Here is a 17,691-nt window from a genome sequence, read left to right on the forward strand (position 1 = left end):
AGGTCAACATGAAGGAAAGAAAACAAGATCTGGCCATGACTTAAAAAAACTGGCTAAAGACAGAAATATAACAACTAAATTTCATGAGTCAACATTAACCATATTTTTTAACCTTCTAAAAGGGCTAATGGATTTAAATTCTATAAACCTTGAAAGAGATTCAAAATTACCTTAAAATTGTGATAACAATGAAACAGATACTATTATCATAGAACTATTGAAACAAATCATTCACTCCTGGTTTCAATACTTCAATTACACTCACCTGGGAATGCCTCACAGTATCTTTTTTTTTTTTAATTTATTTATTTTGATTCATTGTAAACAAATGGGGTAAAACTTATTTCTCTGGTTGTACATGAAACAGAGTCATACCATTTCTGTAATCATACATGTACATAGGGTGATGTTTGTCTCACAGTATCTTTAATCCTATATTACAAACTGTCAAGGTAGAAATATCCCAAGTACCCCACAGATAACAAGAATCCTCTGGTATCCTAAGAAATCAGTCAAACATCAATCTCAATGAACCACATTTAATTTGCTTCTTGGACTCTCACCTTCTCGGACTATGTCTTCTGCAGTGTTAACTCCATGTTCAATGAGCTTCTGGCAGTCATCTAGTGGTTTAATAGTCTCCTGTTCAATGGTGTCCACCTCTTGCAAAAGGGTCACCAATCGTTCATCAAGGAGTTTCCCAAGGGTGCCCTTTAAATCACTAAAATGTTGTTTGAGGACATCCCTTGTCTGTGATGCACTCTCTTTGATCTGAAAAGAAATAACATAAAAATTCAAAATCTAAATTTCTAGAAAAAGTCTAATCACAGACTTCATTCATAATTATCTAAAGTTACCATATAGCTATCATCTTTGGTTCTTTAAATTTTTAATTAAAAATATATACACTTGGGCTGGGGTTGTGGCTCAGTGGTAGAATGCTTGCCTAGCATGTGTGAGGCACTGGGTTCAATTCTCAGCACTGCACATAAATAAATAAATAAATAAATAAATAAATAAATAAATAAAATAAAGGTCTATCAACAACTAAATATATATATATATACACACACACACACAAATACTATATATATATATATGCTTAAGATAGAAAGTGTAATGTTTTGATATACATAACATAGAAAACTGATATTACAATTAACCTAATTAATATATCCATCTTGTCATAGGTTACCTTTTTGTAGGTGATGAGAACACTGAAGAGCTCTCTTAGCAATTTCCAAATATACAACTATAGTCTCCATTCTGTACATTATTAGATCTGTAGAATCTATTCATATATGACTGAAATTTTGTACCCTGTAACCAATATCCCTTTCTACCCCATCCCTGGTAACCACTCTATTCTAGGCATTTGTTTTTTTCTTAGATTCCACATATAAATGAAATCATGTAGTTTTTTTTTTTTCCCTGTGTCAGGCTTATTTCACTTAGCATAATGTCCTCCAGGTTCATCCATGCTGTTGTAAATGGCAATATTTCCTTCTTTTTAAAAGTTGAATAATATTCTATTATATATGCATATATTTTCCATTATTGCTAAACCAAATGTAATTCATTTATACAAACTTACAGAATTTCATAAAATTGAGTCACATCAGAAAGCGTTCAATTTCTGGTTCCATCATTCACAAATATGTCAATTTCTTACTTGTCAAAAGAATATAATCATAATTTCATGGAGTTGTTCTGAAGATTAATTAAAATAATCTATGTACTGAACTTGGTAAAATAACTAGCACATTGTTGTTCTCAATCAATAAGCATTAGGAATTATTATTTACCCCATGTAGTTTTGGGAAATAGTATACATTTCAGTACAAAAAATTAATTACTAGGAGATTAAAATTCAATTTAATGAAAAGAAGTAACAAAACAGATTAGGAAGCCACAACACACACAAACACACACACAAATCACCTCATGAATAAAATGCACTCCTTATGCTAAAAGAAAAAAAAAGATTTTACTTATAATCCAAAGGAGACTCATAATTGGGACAATGACTTAATTCTTCTTGAGTTATGAGAGGTTTATGGACTCTCTTCCCAGAAAAATGAATAATCTGTACCCTAAAAAAAATTCAAGTTTATAAATTCCTCAGATCCAAATCATGGCTTGCCTAGAGTAGCAATTATGAAACTTTCTTTGCAGAAAAATCATGTAGGCTGCTTCTTATAATTCAAATTGTAGTGTCCCATCTCAAACTAGAAGCTTCGAGGAAGAGCTACAGGAGTGTATGGATGGAGTTCTCATTTTTCACAAGCATACCTGTGATTCTGCTGGCTACACTTTGAGAAACACTGCCCTTAGTCCATAGAGTTGAGATTTAGAACACCAGTTTGAGAAGACAGGACAGAAAAATTGTCATATCTCTCGCATATTTTGAAAACAAACAAGTTGGCCAGGAATGGTGCACACACCTGTAATTCAATCTACTCAGGAGGTTGAGGAGGAGGATCACAAGTTCAAAGCCAGGCTCAGTACTTGCCTTAAGCAACTTAGCAAGACCCTGTCCCAAAATAAAAAATAAGGGGGGCTGGGGAGATAGCTCAGTCGGTAGAGTGCTTGCCTTGTAAGCACAAAGTCCTGGGTTCGATCCCCAGCACCCAAAAAAATAAATAAATTAATTAAAAAAATAAAATAAAAGGACTGGGGATGTGGCTCAGAGGTTAAGTGCCCCTGGGTTTAATCCCCAGTACCAAAAAAAAAGAGGGCTGGGAGTATAGTTCAGTGGTAAGGTACCCTAATACTGAAACAAATGAACAAAAAGCAGGTACCAGTTTTTTAAAAAGAAGGAACACAATTCAGATAATACACAATTCATTTTTTCTTCTTAGAGCAATTCTAACTCAGTTAAATTTTAAAACAAACACAAGAGCTGGGACATGGCTCAGTAGTAGAATGCTTGCCTAGCATGCACAGGTCCCTAAGTGCTACCTCAGTGCTGCAAAAATAATGAATAAATAAGCACATATTCTTCTTTGCAAATATTATTATGTTAGTCTCATATAACATTATGTTTTTACCACCTAAATCCTTTTGCTAACTTTCTCTGAGTGAGAGTTTGAAATACAAGAAAAATCTACCAAGAAACAACATATCAGAATATGGATAAAAGATAATATTTCAACAATTAATAAAGAAATTTAGAAAGTTTTCTATATACTCTCTTAATAGCAAACATAAAAAGCAGAAGACACAAATGGTAATCTGTGTGACTTGGGAGGCTAAGGCTAAAGAATCACAAGTTTGATGCCCGCCTCAGCAACTTAGAGAGACCCTGTCTCCACATAATATGTAAAAGGGGCTGGAGACACCTGGAGTGGTGGTGCACACCTGTAATCCTCCTAGCAGCCTGGGAGGCTGAGGCAACTTAGGGAGGCCCTAAGCAACTCAGTGAGACCCTGCCTCTAACTAAAATATAAAAAAGGGCTGGGGATGTGGTTCAGTGGTTAAGTGCTCCTGAGTTCAATCCCTGGTACCAAAAAAAAAAAAAAAAAAAGAAAAAAGAAAAAAAAATCCAAAGACACTATTGTTTTCAAGCAATGCTCATAACATGTTAAAACAAAAATGCCCATGCCCAAGAACTGAAACACAGAAAGAAGGAGCAGTTTCATTTGCTGAGTGGATCATATAAGCAATTTTTTCTCCTTTGGACATTAATATAATTATATTTTATAGTAACTAAAATAATTTCTTATATCAAAAATAAATACAGAAATCCTAATCTAAGTTTAATTGTTAACTACATAACTATGAAACAAATCCAAGTCAAAGAAAAAAAAGGCCATAAACGCAAAATGTATTTGTGTTGGTATATCACTCAACTCTGGGATCTTTGAGAATCAGGCCTCCATCACATAGTATGTGACAAATAAATGTTGAATAAAAATAAAGTCAATTTTGGGTGCTTCAAATAACATTTTGAAAGAACCAGGGAGAGAAGGCTTTGTGGTTTTGATATATCACCTAGAATATTGTTAGAATGCAAAATCTCAGATTCCATCCAGAAGTACTGAATCAGAACCTGTGTTTTGAACAAGGCCTCATGTGATTTGTATACACAATGCAGATAACAGAATAAATGAAGGCAGCATGTCAGAACACTGTAATACATCTCAAATGCCTACCACCAAGAGGAAATACTGCAGTTGAGCACTATACCAAGGATCTGTCTCACTCTCTAACGGATACAGTACACACAGGAAGTGCACTAGTTAGGTAAAGTCAATTTCCTCTTTAGAAAGAATTCAAAAGCTCCTTCAGCAGTTGCAGACCCTATGTTTTGTTTTTGTTTCAGAACCTAAGAAAAAAAAGGAAGTAAGTCAACACAAAACAGCGAGAGAACTATGAAAGGGAAAATCCATTTCCAAACCCACCTCTTGAGCTCTGATTATAAATTTGGTCCCTTTTGTCCAACCACTGGCATTTCAAACTTGATACTGCTTTGGGATCTATCTCTTCTCCCATGAATACTAATTGAATCAAGTTCATTTGCTTGGCTTTATGAAACTAATTTAGAAATGGGAACTTCATTGCTGAATAAATTTCCTCATATTTGACATGGTATCAGTGGTCTACCGTGTTCAGTTAACTCATTAAATCTTCACAACTCTGAGAGGTGGACATGCATTGTTTACCACTGAACTCTAGTATGCCAGCCTGACTCCCAAGAACCATTCTCTTTCTACTACACCAAGTTATTCGGTATTTACAGACCCCTGTTTTAAAGAGTTCCCAGGAAAAACTGTAAATTATATATTGGCTATAAACACTTCTTTTTTTTATCTGAAACAAATTTATTAGAAACATCTCAGAAGAATGGGAGAAAGGAGAGAGAGGGGCAGGGCAGGTGAAGTGTCCCGGGCAGAACAGTCTCTGGTGTCTTTGGCAGGTGGGGGCAGAGGGGACTCATGCTGGGCGCTGGTTCTGTGTGGCTCAGCTCTCCACTTGCTCCTTGCCACGCTGTTTATGGGTCCGGAGCGTCTCTTCTCTCTGCCATTGGAACAACCGCATTGGTGGCATGTGGCAGGCAGCAGCAGAGTTTTCGGACACAGGTGGCGATCCTCCCAGTCCAGCACTTCCTGTTGTCTGTGGATGAATCTTGGGAGGAGTTTCTGTGCCCTCTTCCCAGCAGCCTAAGTAGCATCCTCCAGTGTTTGGGCAAGTAGGACACAGAGTCAGAGTGGGTGGCTCTGCTGAGAGTGGGGTCCTTTGGAGGCAGGAAGCCGAGAGGAATAGCAGGCAGGCTGGCCCTTCTGGGGGCCTCTGGTGTGGGCTGTTTGTCCTCCTTGGGTAGCTGAGGCTCACAGGGCCAGGGGCAGAGGTGAAGAGCAGGCTCACTCTTGCTCCTCCTTGGAAGGCCAGGGAAAGCAGGAAGATGGGTGACACGTGGGTGGGGCGACAAACCTGGGAGGCACAGGCTTCTCGGAAACACGCACCCCACCCCCTGCCTTTTCTGGTGCCGGACAATCAAGTAGGTGGCCATGGGCGCATCAAACTTTCTCTGAAGCAACGATAACCAGGTTTGGTATGGTTCCCAACCCATGTCCAGCAGGAGCGTCAGGATTTCGGGGTCTGGGTGTTTGGGGACTACCTCCCTCCACGGAGGGGGTGAGTCGTCCTCACCCTGCTTCAGCCACAGATGCTGGGAGATTTGCTTGGCTGTGGGCCGCTTCTTGGGCTGCACCGTCAGCATGCGGCGGATGAGCCTTCGGGCTTTGACTGGCACAGACAGAGGGACGTTGTACCTTGTCAGGACGATGAGCTCCAGTACCTTCCTGGAGCTGGGTGCCATAAATGGGAGGGTGTGTGTCAACATGAAGTAGAGGATGACCCCCAGGCTCCAGATGTCCACTGGGGGACCCTCGTACTCTTCCTGCAGGATGGTTTCGGGGGCCAGGTATGGGACAGTACCCCAGAACCTCCTCAGCTTCTGCCTGGCCCGGAACCTGGTGGCGGCGCCAAAGTCGATGAGCTTGATGCGGCCTCTGGCGTCCAGCACGATGTTCTCTGGCTTCAGGTCCCAGTGCACGATGCCCCTGTCGTGGCAGTAGCCCACGGCACACACTATCTGCCTGAAGACCCTGCGGGCCTCCTCCTCCTGCATGCCACATGCGACGCGCATCAGTAGCTCTCCCCCACCTGCATGCTCCATCACCATGTAGATATGCTTCTCAGTGCCAATGACCTGAAAGAGCTGGGCCACACTGGAGTGCTCCAGGTTCATCAGCACGCTGGGCTTGGAGAGGACCGGGATGTTCTCCGGCACCAGTTCCAGGACTTTCACTGCCACCTCTGCCCCCGTGGGGCAATGGCGGGCCAGGGCCACCTGGCCATAGGAGCCATGCCCAATGGTCCTCACAAACTCGTAGTGGTCCGTGAAGGCGCACTCACACCAGGTGCTGGGCCCTGGCTGGGAGGCTGACCTACTCTCACTCTCACTATTCTGGCTAAACATCCTAAGCAAGAACACCACCTAAGGATGCTAGCTTAAAAAAAAATAACAAGCCAAAACAACAAACCCAAATCAAAAACCAAAACAAGACAAAACAACAAACCCAAATCAAAGAACCAACATCCCAAGACCACAGTCACCAACTACCAACCGCCAAACACACTAACTAGCTGGGAGTTCGACAGGTCACCACCAAGAGCTTCCTGTACTTGTGGACAAAAGCCCAGCTGCAGCCAACCCTCTTATATACCTGTCCTTTCAAAATGCCTCACAATGGCTCCTTGTGAGGTCAGAGCAAGAATTGGCCAAGTCATGCCTGGCCAGAACCCCCAGTGGTCAGCTCCCTTTTGGGCGTCCAGAAGTAAAAACACTTCTTACTAGAATATGTTTCTTGCCCTTATGTAAAGCATTGTGTGACAACCATCAGCCAGAAATGCTACTTCATCACTTAAGGCAAAAACAATTCTCACAGTTTGTAACAAGGTAGATTTAAGAATACAAATGACACACAAGTCGAGGTCTAAAAAGGAAACTATAATACACATTGTATATATTGATTAAACATATTCTGAACTCATTTACCACTAAAACCTCTAATGTAACAAATCATTAAGACATATACAAAGTTTCTACTTCAGCTGACTCTAACTTCAAAGTAACTGTTTTAAAGTTTTAATAGGATGATAAACACACAAAAACCCCATTCATCAATACTAAGCTAACCAAAGGCCTATAGAATAACTTTACAACCCTCCAAAACAACATGACTGTCATATATTTCTCCAGAGTTTAGCTACCAAAAAGTCATAAAATCTATGGAGGAAGTGATTTAAGACACTTTGGTCTTAAGCCTCAATAAACAATTGCTACATCAATATAATACTATATTTCAGCAAATTAAGCAACATGAAATCTATACTATCATCTCTAAAACATGAATGTGCATGACTTTACAGAAAAGAAATTTTCCAGGTTTAGTCTAAGAACTTATTTTCTCAATTGCTTGACCAATAGAAAACTAAAACCAATGTAAAATTAAGAATCTGTCTTTAGAAACCATTAACTGCCAGGTGTGGTGGTGTATATCTGTAATTCCAGCAACTTGGCAGGCTGTGGCAGGAGGAGGATCACAAGTTCAAAGTCAGGCCCAGAAATTTAGTGAGGCCTTAAGCAACTTAGCAAGAACCTGTATCAAAATAAAAAGACTGTACAAAAAAGGAAAAAGAAAAAGAAAAGAAAACAACATTAGCTAATAAGAACGTACTGATAAAAAATAAAAGATGAAGTAGAGGGCTCACATGTGCGAGGCCCTGGGTTCTATTCCCAGAACTAAAAAGGGAAAAAGGGTGGAGGGAGATGTAACATAGTAACATAGTCAACTGAAATTAAAGAACCTAAATACTGTTTTTCTGGTTATATGAAATGTACAACATTAGTCATCTGTCTTTGCATTGACAAAGATATCAGTCATTAATAAAAACAGCAATGATAACAATACAGCAGCAGGTATCATTTGCCAAGCACCTTTGAGCCAGGTACTTAAATAAACCCCTGGTTTCACTTAAACTCTATCACAATCAGCAGCTTGGAAGGCTGAGGCAGGAGAATCGTGAGTTCAAACCAGCTTCAGCAACTTAGTGAGGTCCTGTCTCTAAATAAGACATAAAAAAGGGCTGGGGATAAAAGAGTGGTTCAGTGGTTAAGTGCCCCTGGGTTTAATTCCCAATACCAAATATAAATAAACAAACAAATAAAAAAACACACAAATAAACCCTATCGCAACCCTGTACAGAAACCATCTATGGTAACATGGGGGTCAGTGTGATGCACCTACTCACATCACTAAGTCAATGAGGTGGCAAAGAATTTGAAGAATTTAAATTTGAGTCAGGTATTGACTCCTAAGCACTGCTACATTTCCTTTTACGTTTCAAATATTTAAACCTCTTTTTACCCCAGTACTGGGGACTGAACCCAGGGGTACCTTTACCATTAGGCTACATCCCCAGTCCTTTTTGAGATAAACTCTTGCTAAGTTGCTGAGGGTCTCACTAAGTTGCCCAGGCTGACCTTGGACCTGTGATTCTCCTGCCTCAGCCTCCTGGGTCCCTGGGATTATAAGCGTATACCACCAGTTAAGATTTTTTAAAATTCTTATTTGAAAGCTCTCAAAAAGAAAAAAAAAAAGTAGAGTATATGACTTAGCAGTCTGTTACATTAGTGGCCCTCAATGAACCAGTAAACACACCTCCCAGTTCCACTCATAGCCTCCTGTTCTACTCATAGCCTCCTGTAGTCCTCTGCCCTGGAATCTGGGCTGGGCCTGTGATTAACAGCATAGTCACGTGTGCACAGCAATGGAGTGAAACTCATGTGTGCCAGTTCCAGGCCTCAGTCTTAAGAACACCTGGCAACTTCTACTCTTGTGGTTTTGCAGGTTCTGTGCCACCATGAAAGTAGTATGGCTATACTTGTAGAGAACACAAGTGAAGGGGCAAAAGAAAGGAGAAAGAGAGAAGAAGGGGAAATGAGGAAGGAAGGGAGAAAAGGAAAGGAAGATGTGGGAGGAAGGGAGAAAAAGAGAGTGGTGCTGAGGCCCAGCATTCCAACTGAGTCCTGCTAACACCAAGGCTCCGAACACATAAGTAAACATTCTGTCTTGGACATTCCAACCCCAGTTGCCATCTGATTGCAACCACAAGAGTGTTGCCAAGAAAACTCAGTTCTAGTCAACCTTCAGAACTGTAAGCAAATAAAATGATTGTTTTTAACCCATTAAGCTTTGGCACAGTTTATTTTACAGTAAGATAACTAAACCATATGATTTTAAAAAATGTTTAATTCTTGATTAAGTGCATTAACAAATTGGGTATATATGACCTTATTTGTCAGAGACAATCTAAAAAGGATGTCTGCAAAATTAAACCCACAACATTCTTGAAGGCATTCATTCACCATTTTTTGAGGTCTAGTATATGCCAGGAATTGGAATAGTAAAGATAAATAAGGCATGATCCTGACCTCAAAAATCTCTCATTTTGAGTGAAGGACAACTGTATGTACAAGTAAATATAATAAGCATTAAGTTCTTACATAAGTGGGGACAACCACAAACTGCCAACAGAGTTAAAAAAAAAAAATGGCATTCTGCTAGAAAATAGAGTATAAACGTAAAGAATAAGTTGCCAGTTGAAGTAGGAACTGTCACCTGGGTAACAATAGTTAGTGGATTTATTATTATGGTTATTATTAATTAAGAATGTCCCATTTCCCAGGCACTGTGCACAGCATTTTAAATATGTTTCTCATTTTAATTCCCACATTGGTCAGCTAAAGTAGGCAATATCTTTACCCTCATTTTACAATTAAGGAAACTGAAGAGTTGAAAAATTATATTTCACTGGATCTTGAGGCTAAGTTGTCCCTGTTAAATAACTGCAAGTGTAAGTGATTCACTGACAGCTCTCAATAATGAAGGACTGCCCGGCTGCAGTTGGTAGCTCAGTGGTAGAGCCTAGCATGTGTGAGGAACTGGGTTCAGTCCTCAGCACCACATAAAATGAATAAATAAATAAGATAACGGTATAAAAAAAAAGGACTGCCCTACATCTTTTTGACTTTTTTTTTAAGTTGTAGATGGACATAATACCTTTTACTTAATTTGTTTGTTTGTTTATTTTTATGTGGTGCTGAGTGAGGATGGAACCCAGTGCCTCACACATGCCAGGCAAGCACTATTCCACTGAGCCATGATCCCAGTCCTTTGTTTGGCTTTTTGAAAGACAAAATTAATCATATTTCCCAGTTTTATGGTAATAAGAATAGTTTTTATGAAAATTTTATAAATAGCACACAAGATATTTGTGTGGTGACTCCATCCCACATCCACCTAAATTGAAATTATTTAGATCTGCTTACAGAGCTTTGCTTCCAGTATTTTGGGGTACCTGAGTAAATACTTTCAGCCTACAACCAACAAATGCTCCATAAGTATCTACATAATACACTCCACTTACCTCTGCATTAAAAATTATGCTACAGATGGAAAAATATTCTTGATAAATACTGACAATGCTAGCCAAACATATATGTATTACCACAGCTGTCTGCAAATAGTAGAATTATAGATTATTTTTAAATTTCATTTGTTCTTGGTTTTCCCTAGATCTAGATTTAAATTATTCTTAGGACACTACAACAGGGACATTTGAAGTGCTACTGCTGTAACACATTACATTCAAGCAGATTTTTGTACTGTTTTGAAAATGGGTAACAGAAGGGGAAGTGAGAGATAAAAGAAGCAATAATAGCTTTTTTTTCTTTGCTGAGCTACTAAGACTTCCTGTCTTGGTTTTCTGCAATAACTTACTTTTTTCTTTACTGGGTTCTATATATGTCCCAGTCTTTCGTACACTTTGTTTTCAAATCCTGTGGGAATTGTGATCTATACAGAATGTAGTTATTATACATCAGGAATATCAAGAATACCAGTCGAGTGGGGTGTGGTGGTGCAAACCTGAATCTCAGGACTTGGGAAGCTGAGGCAGGAGGATTGCAAGTTGATGGTCAGCCTGGGTAATTTAGCAAGACCTTGTCTCAAAATAAAATAAGGGCTATGGACGTAGCTTAGTGGTAGAATGCTTGTCTAGCATGGGCATTACCGTAGGTTCAATCCCCAGACCATTTAAAAAACAAAACAAAACAAAACAAAACACACACACACACACACAGAGAAAGTCTAGTTAGTGTAAATTTTGAATAACAAATAAAACTTTTACTTAATTTTTTTGGTACTAGAGATTGGACCTAAGGGCACACTACCACGGAGCTACATCTCCAGTTCTTTTTTTTTTTTTTTTTTTTTTTTTAATCTTGAAACAGAACCTCAATAAGTTTTTTAGAGTCTCCTTGCTAAGTTGCTGAGGCTGGCCTCAAACTTGTGATCCTCCTGCCTCAGTCTCCCAAGTAGCTGGGATTACAGGTGTGCACCATCACACCTGGCCCAAAATTAAAAATTTAAAAAAGAATAGTAGCAAAATCTTCAAAAGGTCATCAGAAATTAATTGTTAGAAAACAAACAAACAAACAAACAAAACAAAGCAGACTGGGAAGGGTGGCACACAACTGTAATCCCGGCAGCTCGGGAGGCAGAGACAGAAGGATTGAGCCTCAGCAACTTAGTGAGGCCGTAAGTAACTTAGCAAAACCCCATTTCTAAATAAAATATTAAAAAGGGATATGGATGTGGCTCATTGGTTAAGAGCCCCTGGGTACCAATCAAACAAACAAAAGAATCCCTGGTACCAAACAAACAAAAAACAAATGAAAATGCTGTGGAATACTTATTCATCAAATGGCCATGTTACAGGTATGAGGACATGTTAGACAAGTTTTGGCTTGAGAATGTCAATTATTCATTTGTATATCTCTGTACAATTATCTAACAAATGTGCAATATTTCAAATAACATTTTAACCTTGAGGATAAACCAAAGCAATTTATGAAAACACAGTATAAACAACAGAAAACAGAGCTGAAATGATAATCATGTACTCTGAGGCAGTGTGCCTTTTCTTTAAAGTGCATACATATCAGGCCTAGGACCTTGCTAAAGAACAGATTCTGATTCAGTGGGTATGGGGTGGAGCAAAAGGTTTTGAATTCTTCACAAGCTCCCAGGTGATATCACTCCTGAAGATTAAGGAACACACTTGTAGCAAGGACCTAAGGGACACCACTGGCCAGAGCTGGGCCAGGTCCTAATCAAACAGCATCTCAATTATGTACCAGGATCTAACCATTTTCTCTGAGGGAGCAGATTCTGTCAATGCCAGGAAAGACAAAAACCAAAAAAAACCCACACTATAGAAAGACACACGGCCAATATATTCATTTTAGAGAGTAAAAAATAACTGTACACAAACTAAAATATTCACCATATTCTCACCATAGGCACCTCTAGTACCTCAAGCTAATCCTCTACCGATAACAGAAAGATGGCAATTCTGGATTTACAAAGATTAAGGACCAGGCCTCAGACTGTAACAATATCCTTAAGGTATCTCACTGTGTGGGGCCTGAACAGACAGTTGGATCCCTTGATTAGTTTATCTCTACTTAGAAAAAGCAAAAAAGCTCACATAGAAATAGGGCTAGTGATGAAAAACAATGGAAATAAAATCCAAAAATGAATACACAAGAATTTAGTTTTTTTCTTATTTATTTTTAGAGATGAAAACCTAATTATTAACCACCAAAGATAAAAATAAATCCATGAGGACAGTGTTCTTTTCTCTGACCACAGTATACAGTATATAGAAGTACCTCTGATGCCCCAAAAATATTTACTGAGTAAATAAATAAATGAACATTTCAGGAGAGTGGGAGTTAATTACTTTGGTATTTACATCTTAGTACCAAGCATTCCAGGGAGCTAGAGAGAACTCTTCTTAATGATTTCAACATCAGGATAGAGTGGCTGTAAACACGATCTGATTTCCTGAAGACAGTCAACATCTCTCTTGCCTTTAACTTATTCAAACAATAAAAGCTAGAGACAACCCTTGCCTTCCTACACAGAACTTCCTTTTCTCTGAAAACAGAGAGGAAGGTCTAAACTTAACCATAGAGAAGAAACTGCTACAAGTTGACAATTGATTTATGGGGTTTTTGTTGTTGTTGTTGTTGTTGTTTTAGTACCAAAGATTGAACCCAGGGGCACTTAACCACTAAGCCACATCCCCAACCCTTTTTTAATGTTTTATTTAGAGACAGGGTTTCACTAAGTTGCTTAGGGCCTTGCTAACCTGCTGAGACTGGATCTGAACTTGCCACTGGGATTACAGGTGTACACCACCACACCTGGCTTGATGGTTGTTTTTGACAGAATAATTTAACAGATTTTTATTCTTTCTTCTAGACTTTCATACACATGATTTCTTTTTCTTTGGTACTGGGGATGTGCCACTGAGCTACATGCCCAGTTCTTTTTATTTTTTTGTTTTGAGAACAGGGTCTTGCTAAATTGCTTAGGGCCTTGCTAAATTGCTGAGCCTGGTCTTGAACTCAAGATCCTCCTGCCTCAACCTACCAATTTGCTGGGATTAGAGAGTGCACCACCACATCTGGCACATGATTTCTAAACGTGAGACAAATTTCACGAGATTTTTAAAGGGCAAGAAACAGAAGTAAAGATAAAAGATATGACAAGAGTTCCTGAAAAGGTTAAACGAATCTTAAAACAAAATGAGTTATCATGTGATTCAGTAATTTGTTGATATAGTCTAAAAAAAGCAAAACCATAGCTGGGCGCCATGGTGCCTGCCTGTAATCCTAGCTACTAGGGAGATTGAGGCAGGACCCCAAATTCAAGGCAAGACTGGGCAATTTAGTGAGACATCGTCTCAAAATAAAAATAAAAAGGCTGTGATGTAGAGTGCCCCTGGGTTCAAACCCCAGTACCACACACATACCAAAAGAAAAAAAAAAAAAAAAGAAGAAGAAGAAGAAAGAAAAGGGTAAAAACACACCAGGGATGGTGGTACAAGCCTGTAACCCCAGTTACTAGAAAAGCTGAGACAGGATTGCAAATTTCAGAACAGCCTGAACAGCATAGCCAGACCATGTCTCAAAATTAAAACAAAAAAGAACAGGGCCCTGCATGGTGTTTGTCTGGAGGCTAAGGCAGAAGGATTACAAGTTCAAGTTCAAAGACAACTTCATCAAATTAGCAAGGCCCTAAGCAACTTAGCAAGACCCCGTCTCTAAATAAATATATAAATAAAGAAATCATCACGATATATATTGTACATACCGTATTCTATTTATATGAAATGTCCAGAATAGGCAAATCCACAGAGACAGAAAATAATCTAGTGATTGACAGGGGCTAGTAAGAATGACAGCTAAGGGGTATGGAATTTTTCTGGAGGGTGATTCTGGAATTAATCAATGATAATGGCTGAATAACTTTGTAAATACACTAAAAACCACTGCATTGAATGCTTTAAAACATGAATTTTATGGTATGTGAATTATATCTCAATTGAAAAATATCAGGGACTGGGGGCATAGCTCAGTATAGAGTGCTTGCCTCACATGCACAAGCCTCTGGGTTTGATCCCTAGTAACAAACACACACACACATACACAAATCATATGCCAAAAGTAAATAAAATCAGCAATTAAAAACTATATACGAAGGATAACTTCCCTTCCTTTTTGATCTTCTCATTTTTTCCCCATGCAAAAGAGTTTTGGCTAAAAAGGCATATATTTTATGTAGTTATTCTGAAAATGACTGGGACTTTAAAAATATCCTAACCACCAAATAAAACCAGCTGCTTATTTTGATAATATTTTGGTAACATAGACCTTAAAACACAAGTTAACAGTGGACTTATTCTTCAAACCCAAAGACACACAATCGAATAGAATTAGCCTTTGTAACTGGCACTGGCACAAAACACATTCCAGTTGACAAAAGAGAACTACATTATTACTTAGTCTAGTCAGAAGGCAATGTCATCAGAAATCTGTAATGGATGCTCCTTTAGTTTTTTTCTGTTCCAGGCCCAAGACAATGGCCTTCAAAACAAAACAGAACAAAAAGAAAAACCATACTAAACTACACTAAATTATAGGAAAGTATGTCCTCTATTTAAATTATTGGATATAAAATTTAAAATAATATCATTTTGGAAATAGGATACTAAACAATGTAGGATGGAGTGACGCTCATTTTTTTTTTAATGCATTTTGTATCACATGCGAAATTACTAAGTACCACTCCCAGGTGTTCATTCCTTTAGTGTCAACTCTACTGATAGTTAATTAATACTGTTAAACAATAGTTATGCTCATACATATTCTAACTGGCTGACACATTAGTGGTATATTAAGAGGTATTTTAATATCTTTTAACAATGTCCTCCAATTAGAACCTTTACATCAAAATAGCAGAAAGAATAATGCAGATGTTTTCAAAGAGAAATCCAGAGACATGCATTGGAAAGCTATGAAAAAGTATTCACCAAACCAAGATAATCAGACCTAGATTCTATTCTGTTTTGCTACTAAAATGAAAATGATGTCTGGCCTACCCCAGCTCTATAAGGACTTTAAAATACATAAAGCTCAAAGTATGTTGAGTATTCTTAGTAATGACAATATCCAAAGACCCTATGACAACACTCTTCTAACATTTTCAGATTTGTTGCCCCATAGGTGTTACTAGCTTGACAATATCTATTAATAACAAATGAGACCTAGAGAAATTCAGACGGAATCCCACTCATTCAAATTGCATTTATAAAGCACTTAGGTTAACAGCGAACCAAGGAATATTTGTCCTATCACACATAAACAGTAGGTTATATCTTTCTCTGTGCACGTTTGAGGGTGTAGAGAAACCATGCGGCTTTCCAACAACTTTGATAACCTTTTCCCCATGGAACAGATAATTGAACCTCTTGAATGTATATTTAGCTTCTCCTTTGAGCACTCCTCTCTTTAAATGTTTTTCCCTTCACCTTTGTATATATACCCTCCCTCAAGAATCTCATTTTCCTTCTTCTGTCCTTCCGATTAACCTTTACCTTAAATTCTAAACTATTTAGGTTACTCTGATTTCTAAAACATGAACTCAAGATCATATGAGGCATTCAAACACTAATCCCATTCATTTAGTGTTAACGCTACTGCTTCTCAACCCCTACCTCTCCCCTTTCAGTTCAGTCCTCTCCTTCCAATACCCATTTTGTCTCCTCCCCTTTTAGCTCTCATCAGGTCATCACTGCCCCATTTTTTCCCCAGGCTCTCTAAAACTGATCTCCTCCACAGGTTTTCCCAAATAATCCCACCTCCCCTGACTCTCTTTAGTCATCACCACCCTCTGTGATCCCTCGGATTTTGCTGCGGTCCCTCACTCTCCCAACCTCGGAAGCCAAACCTATTCCCATCGCTGCCCCTCACGGTTTAGGGAACGCTCCTCACACTTTCGTTCGTCCCCCAAATTTGCCTTCCCCTAAGACTTCCCCAGCTCCCAGCGCCCCACTCTCAGACCCTACCAGGTCTCCGTCCATCTTTAGAGCTCTTCCCCCCTTTTCCAGTTTTCGGACACTCCCACCGTCGGAACCCTAACCCACTGCTGTGCACTCCCAGACCTCCCGGGCCCACAGCGCCCCTCAGGGTGCGGCCCTCCGACCTGCCTCTGCGCCTCCCGCAGCCCCTGCAGCCGGTGGCCAAGCTCTCGCCGGTAGCTCTGCGCCGCCTCCACGTTCTCGCGGGCTTCCTGCAGCAGCAGCTCGGGCTCCAGTTCCATGGTCCCTCTCATCAAGCCGCGCGGCAGGCGACTGAGGGAGCAGGTTCCCGAGTGTGCCCCGCGCCGGCTTGAGGCCCGGCGCCGCCCCGCGCAGACGGAAGCGCCACCATGCCACGCCCTGCCACTCCAGGCCACGCCCCCAGCTACCTTGATTGACAGCCGCGCGGCGGGGCCTCGGGCTTGCGGCCTACAGGTCCCAGCACCTCCTACCTTGTGACTTTGTGGCCTCGGCCCTGCGCGGGCACAACGCGGTTTCTGTGTCCTTCCTCAGGAAACGTTCGGAGGCACGGCAAGACTAATAAGAGCGTTGTGCGCTGCTATCCACATCTTATCTCATTCTTGTATCACTTACAGCTTTTATCTTCATTGGACACAGGAGGAAGCTGAGGGACCGAGAAGGGAATTATCTTTCCCAAGCTCAGTGTTTGAGAACAGATCGGACGCCAGAGTCTTGGCCCTTAAATCGTCGCTGTTCTACCGCCCTGGTAAATGAGACTCCTTAGCCACGACAGGCATTTTTGGAGGTTACCGTAACCCAGACACCACCGCCTAGAAGCTCATAATCTAGGAAGGGAACCAAGAGAGGCCAAAGTGATGACCTGCAATACAGTAATCCTGGCGAAAGTCTAAGAAGGGTGTTGACAGTATTTTCCTGTAAGGGTCAAGTAATAAATATTTTGGGCTTGTTGGACCAGTACGTCTCCGTTGCAATGTAGTAAGTAAATGGGTGTGATCATGTGCAATAAAACCTTATGAGCCCAGCACGGTGGGGTGGCCTGTACATATAGTTCCAGCTGCTGGGACAATAAGGCGGGAGGATCACTTGAGTCCAGGAGTTCAAGGCCAACCTCGGCAACATAATGAGGTCCAGTCTCTGAAAAAAAACAAA

General features: G+C 40.0%; 2 protein-coding genes across 7 annotated transcripts in view; one reads left to right on the top strand and one right to left on the bottom strand.

Moving 5' to 3' along the window:
• The window catches only part of Crlf3 (cytokine receptor like factor 3), a 43,984-nt gene extending 27,082 nt beyond the window's left edge, over positions 1–16,902 (bottom strand). The window contains exons 1-2 of the mRNA XM_047546827.1: positions 16,686–16,902; positions 564–771 (exon numbers count right to left, since the gene is read on the bottom strand). Of these exons, the coding sequence (XP_047402783.1) occupies positions 564–771; positions 16,686–16,814 (337 nt within the window). The 5' untranslated portion in view covers positions 16,815–16,902. The remainder of the gene's footprint in view (positions 1–563; positions 772–16,685) is intronic.
• Positions 16,903–16,981: 79 nt separating this feature from the next.
• The window catches only part of Atad5 (ATPase family AAA domain containing 5), a 58,487-nt gene continuing 57,777 nt past the window's right edge, over positions 16,982–17,691 (top strand). For 4 of the 6 annotated variants that reach the window (XM_047546821.1, XM_047546825.1, XM_047546823.1 and 1 more), the window contains exon 1: positions 16,984–17,517. The gene's annotated coding sequence lies outside the window, so the exon portion shown is untranslated. Of the gene's footprint in view, positions 17,518–17,691 lie in introns of all 6 variants that reach the window. The other 2 variants (XM_047546826.1, XM_047546822.1) reach the window with 2 other exon arrangements.

Source organism: Sciurus carolinensis, chromosome 3, assembly GCF_902686445.1.
Source record: "Sciurus carolinensis chromosome 3, mSciCar1.2, whole genome shotgun sequence".
In the NCBI taxonomy this organism is placed as follows: Eukaryota; Metazoa; Chordata; class Mammalia; order Rodentia; family Sciuridae; genus Sciurus; species Sciurus carolinensis.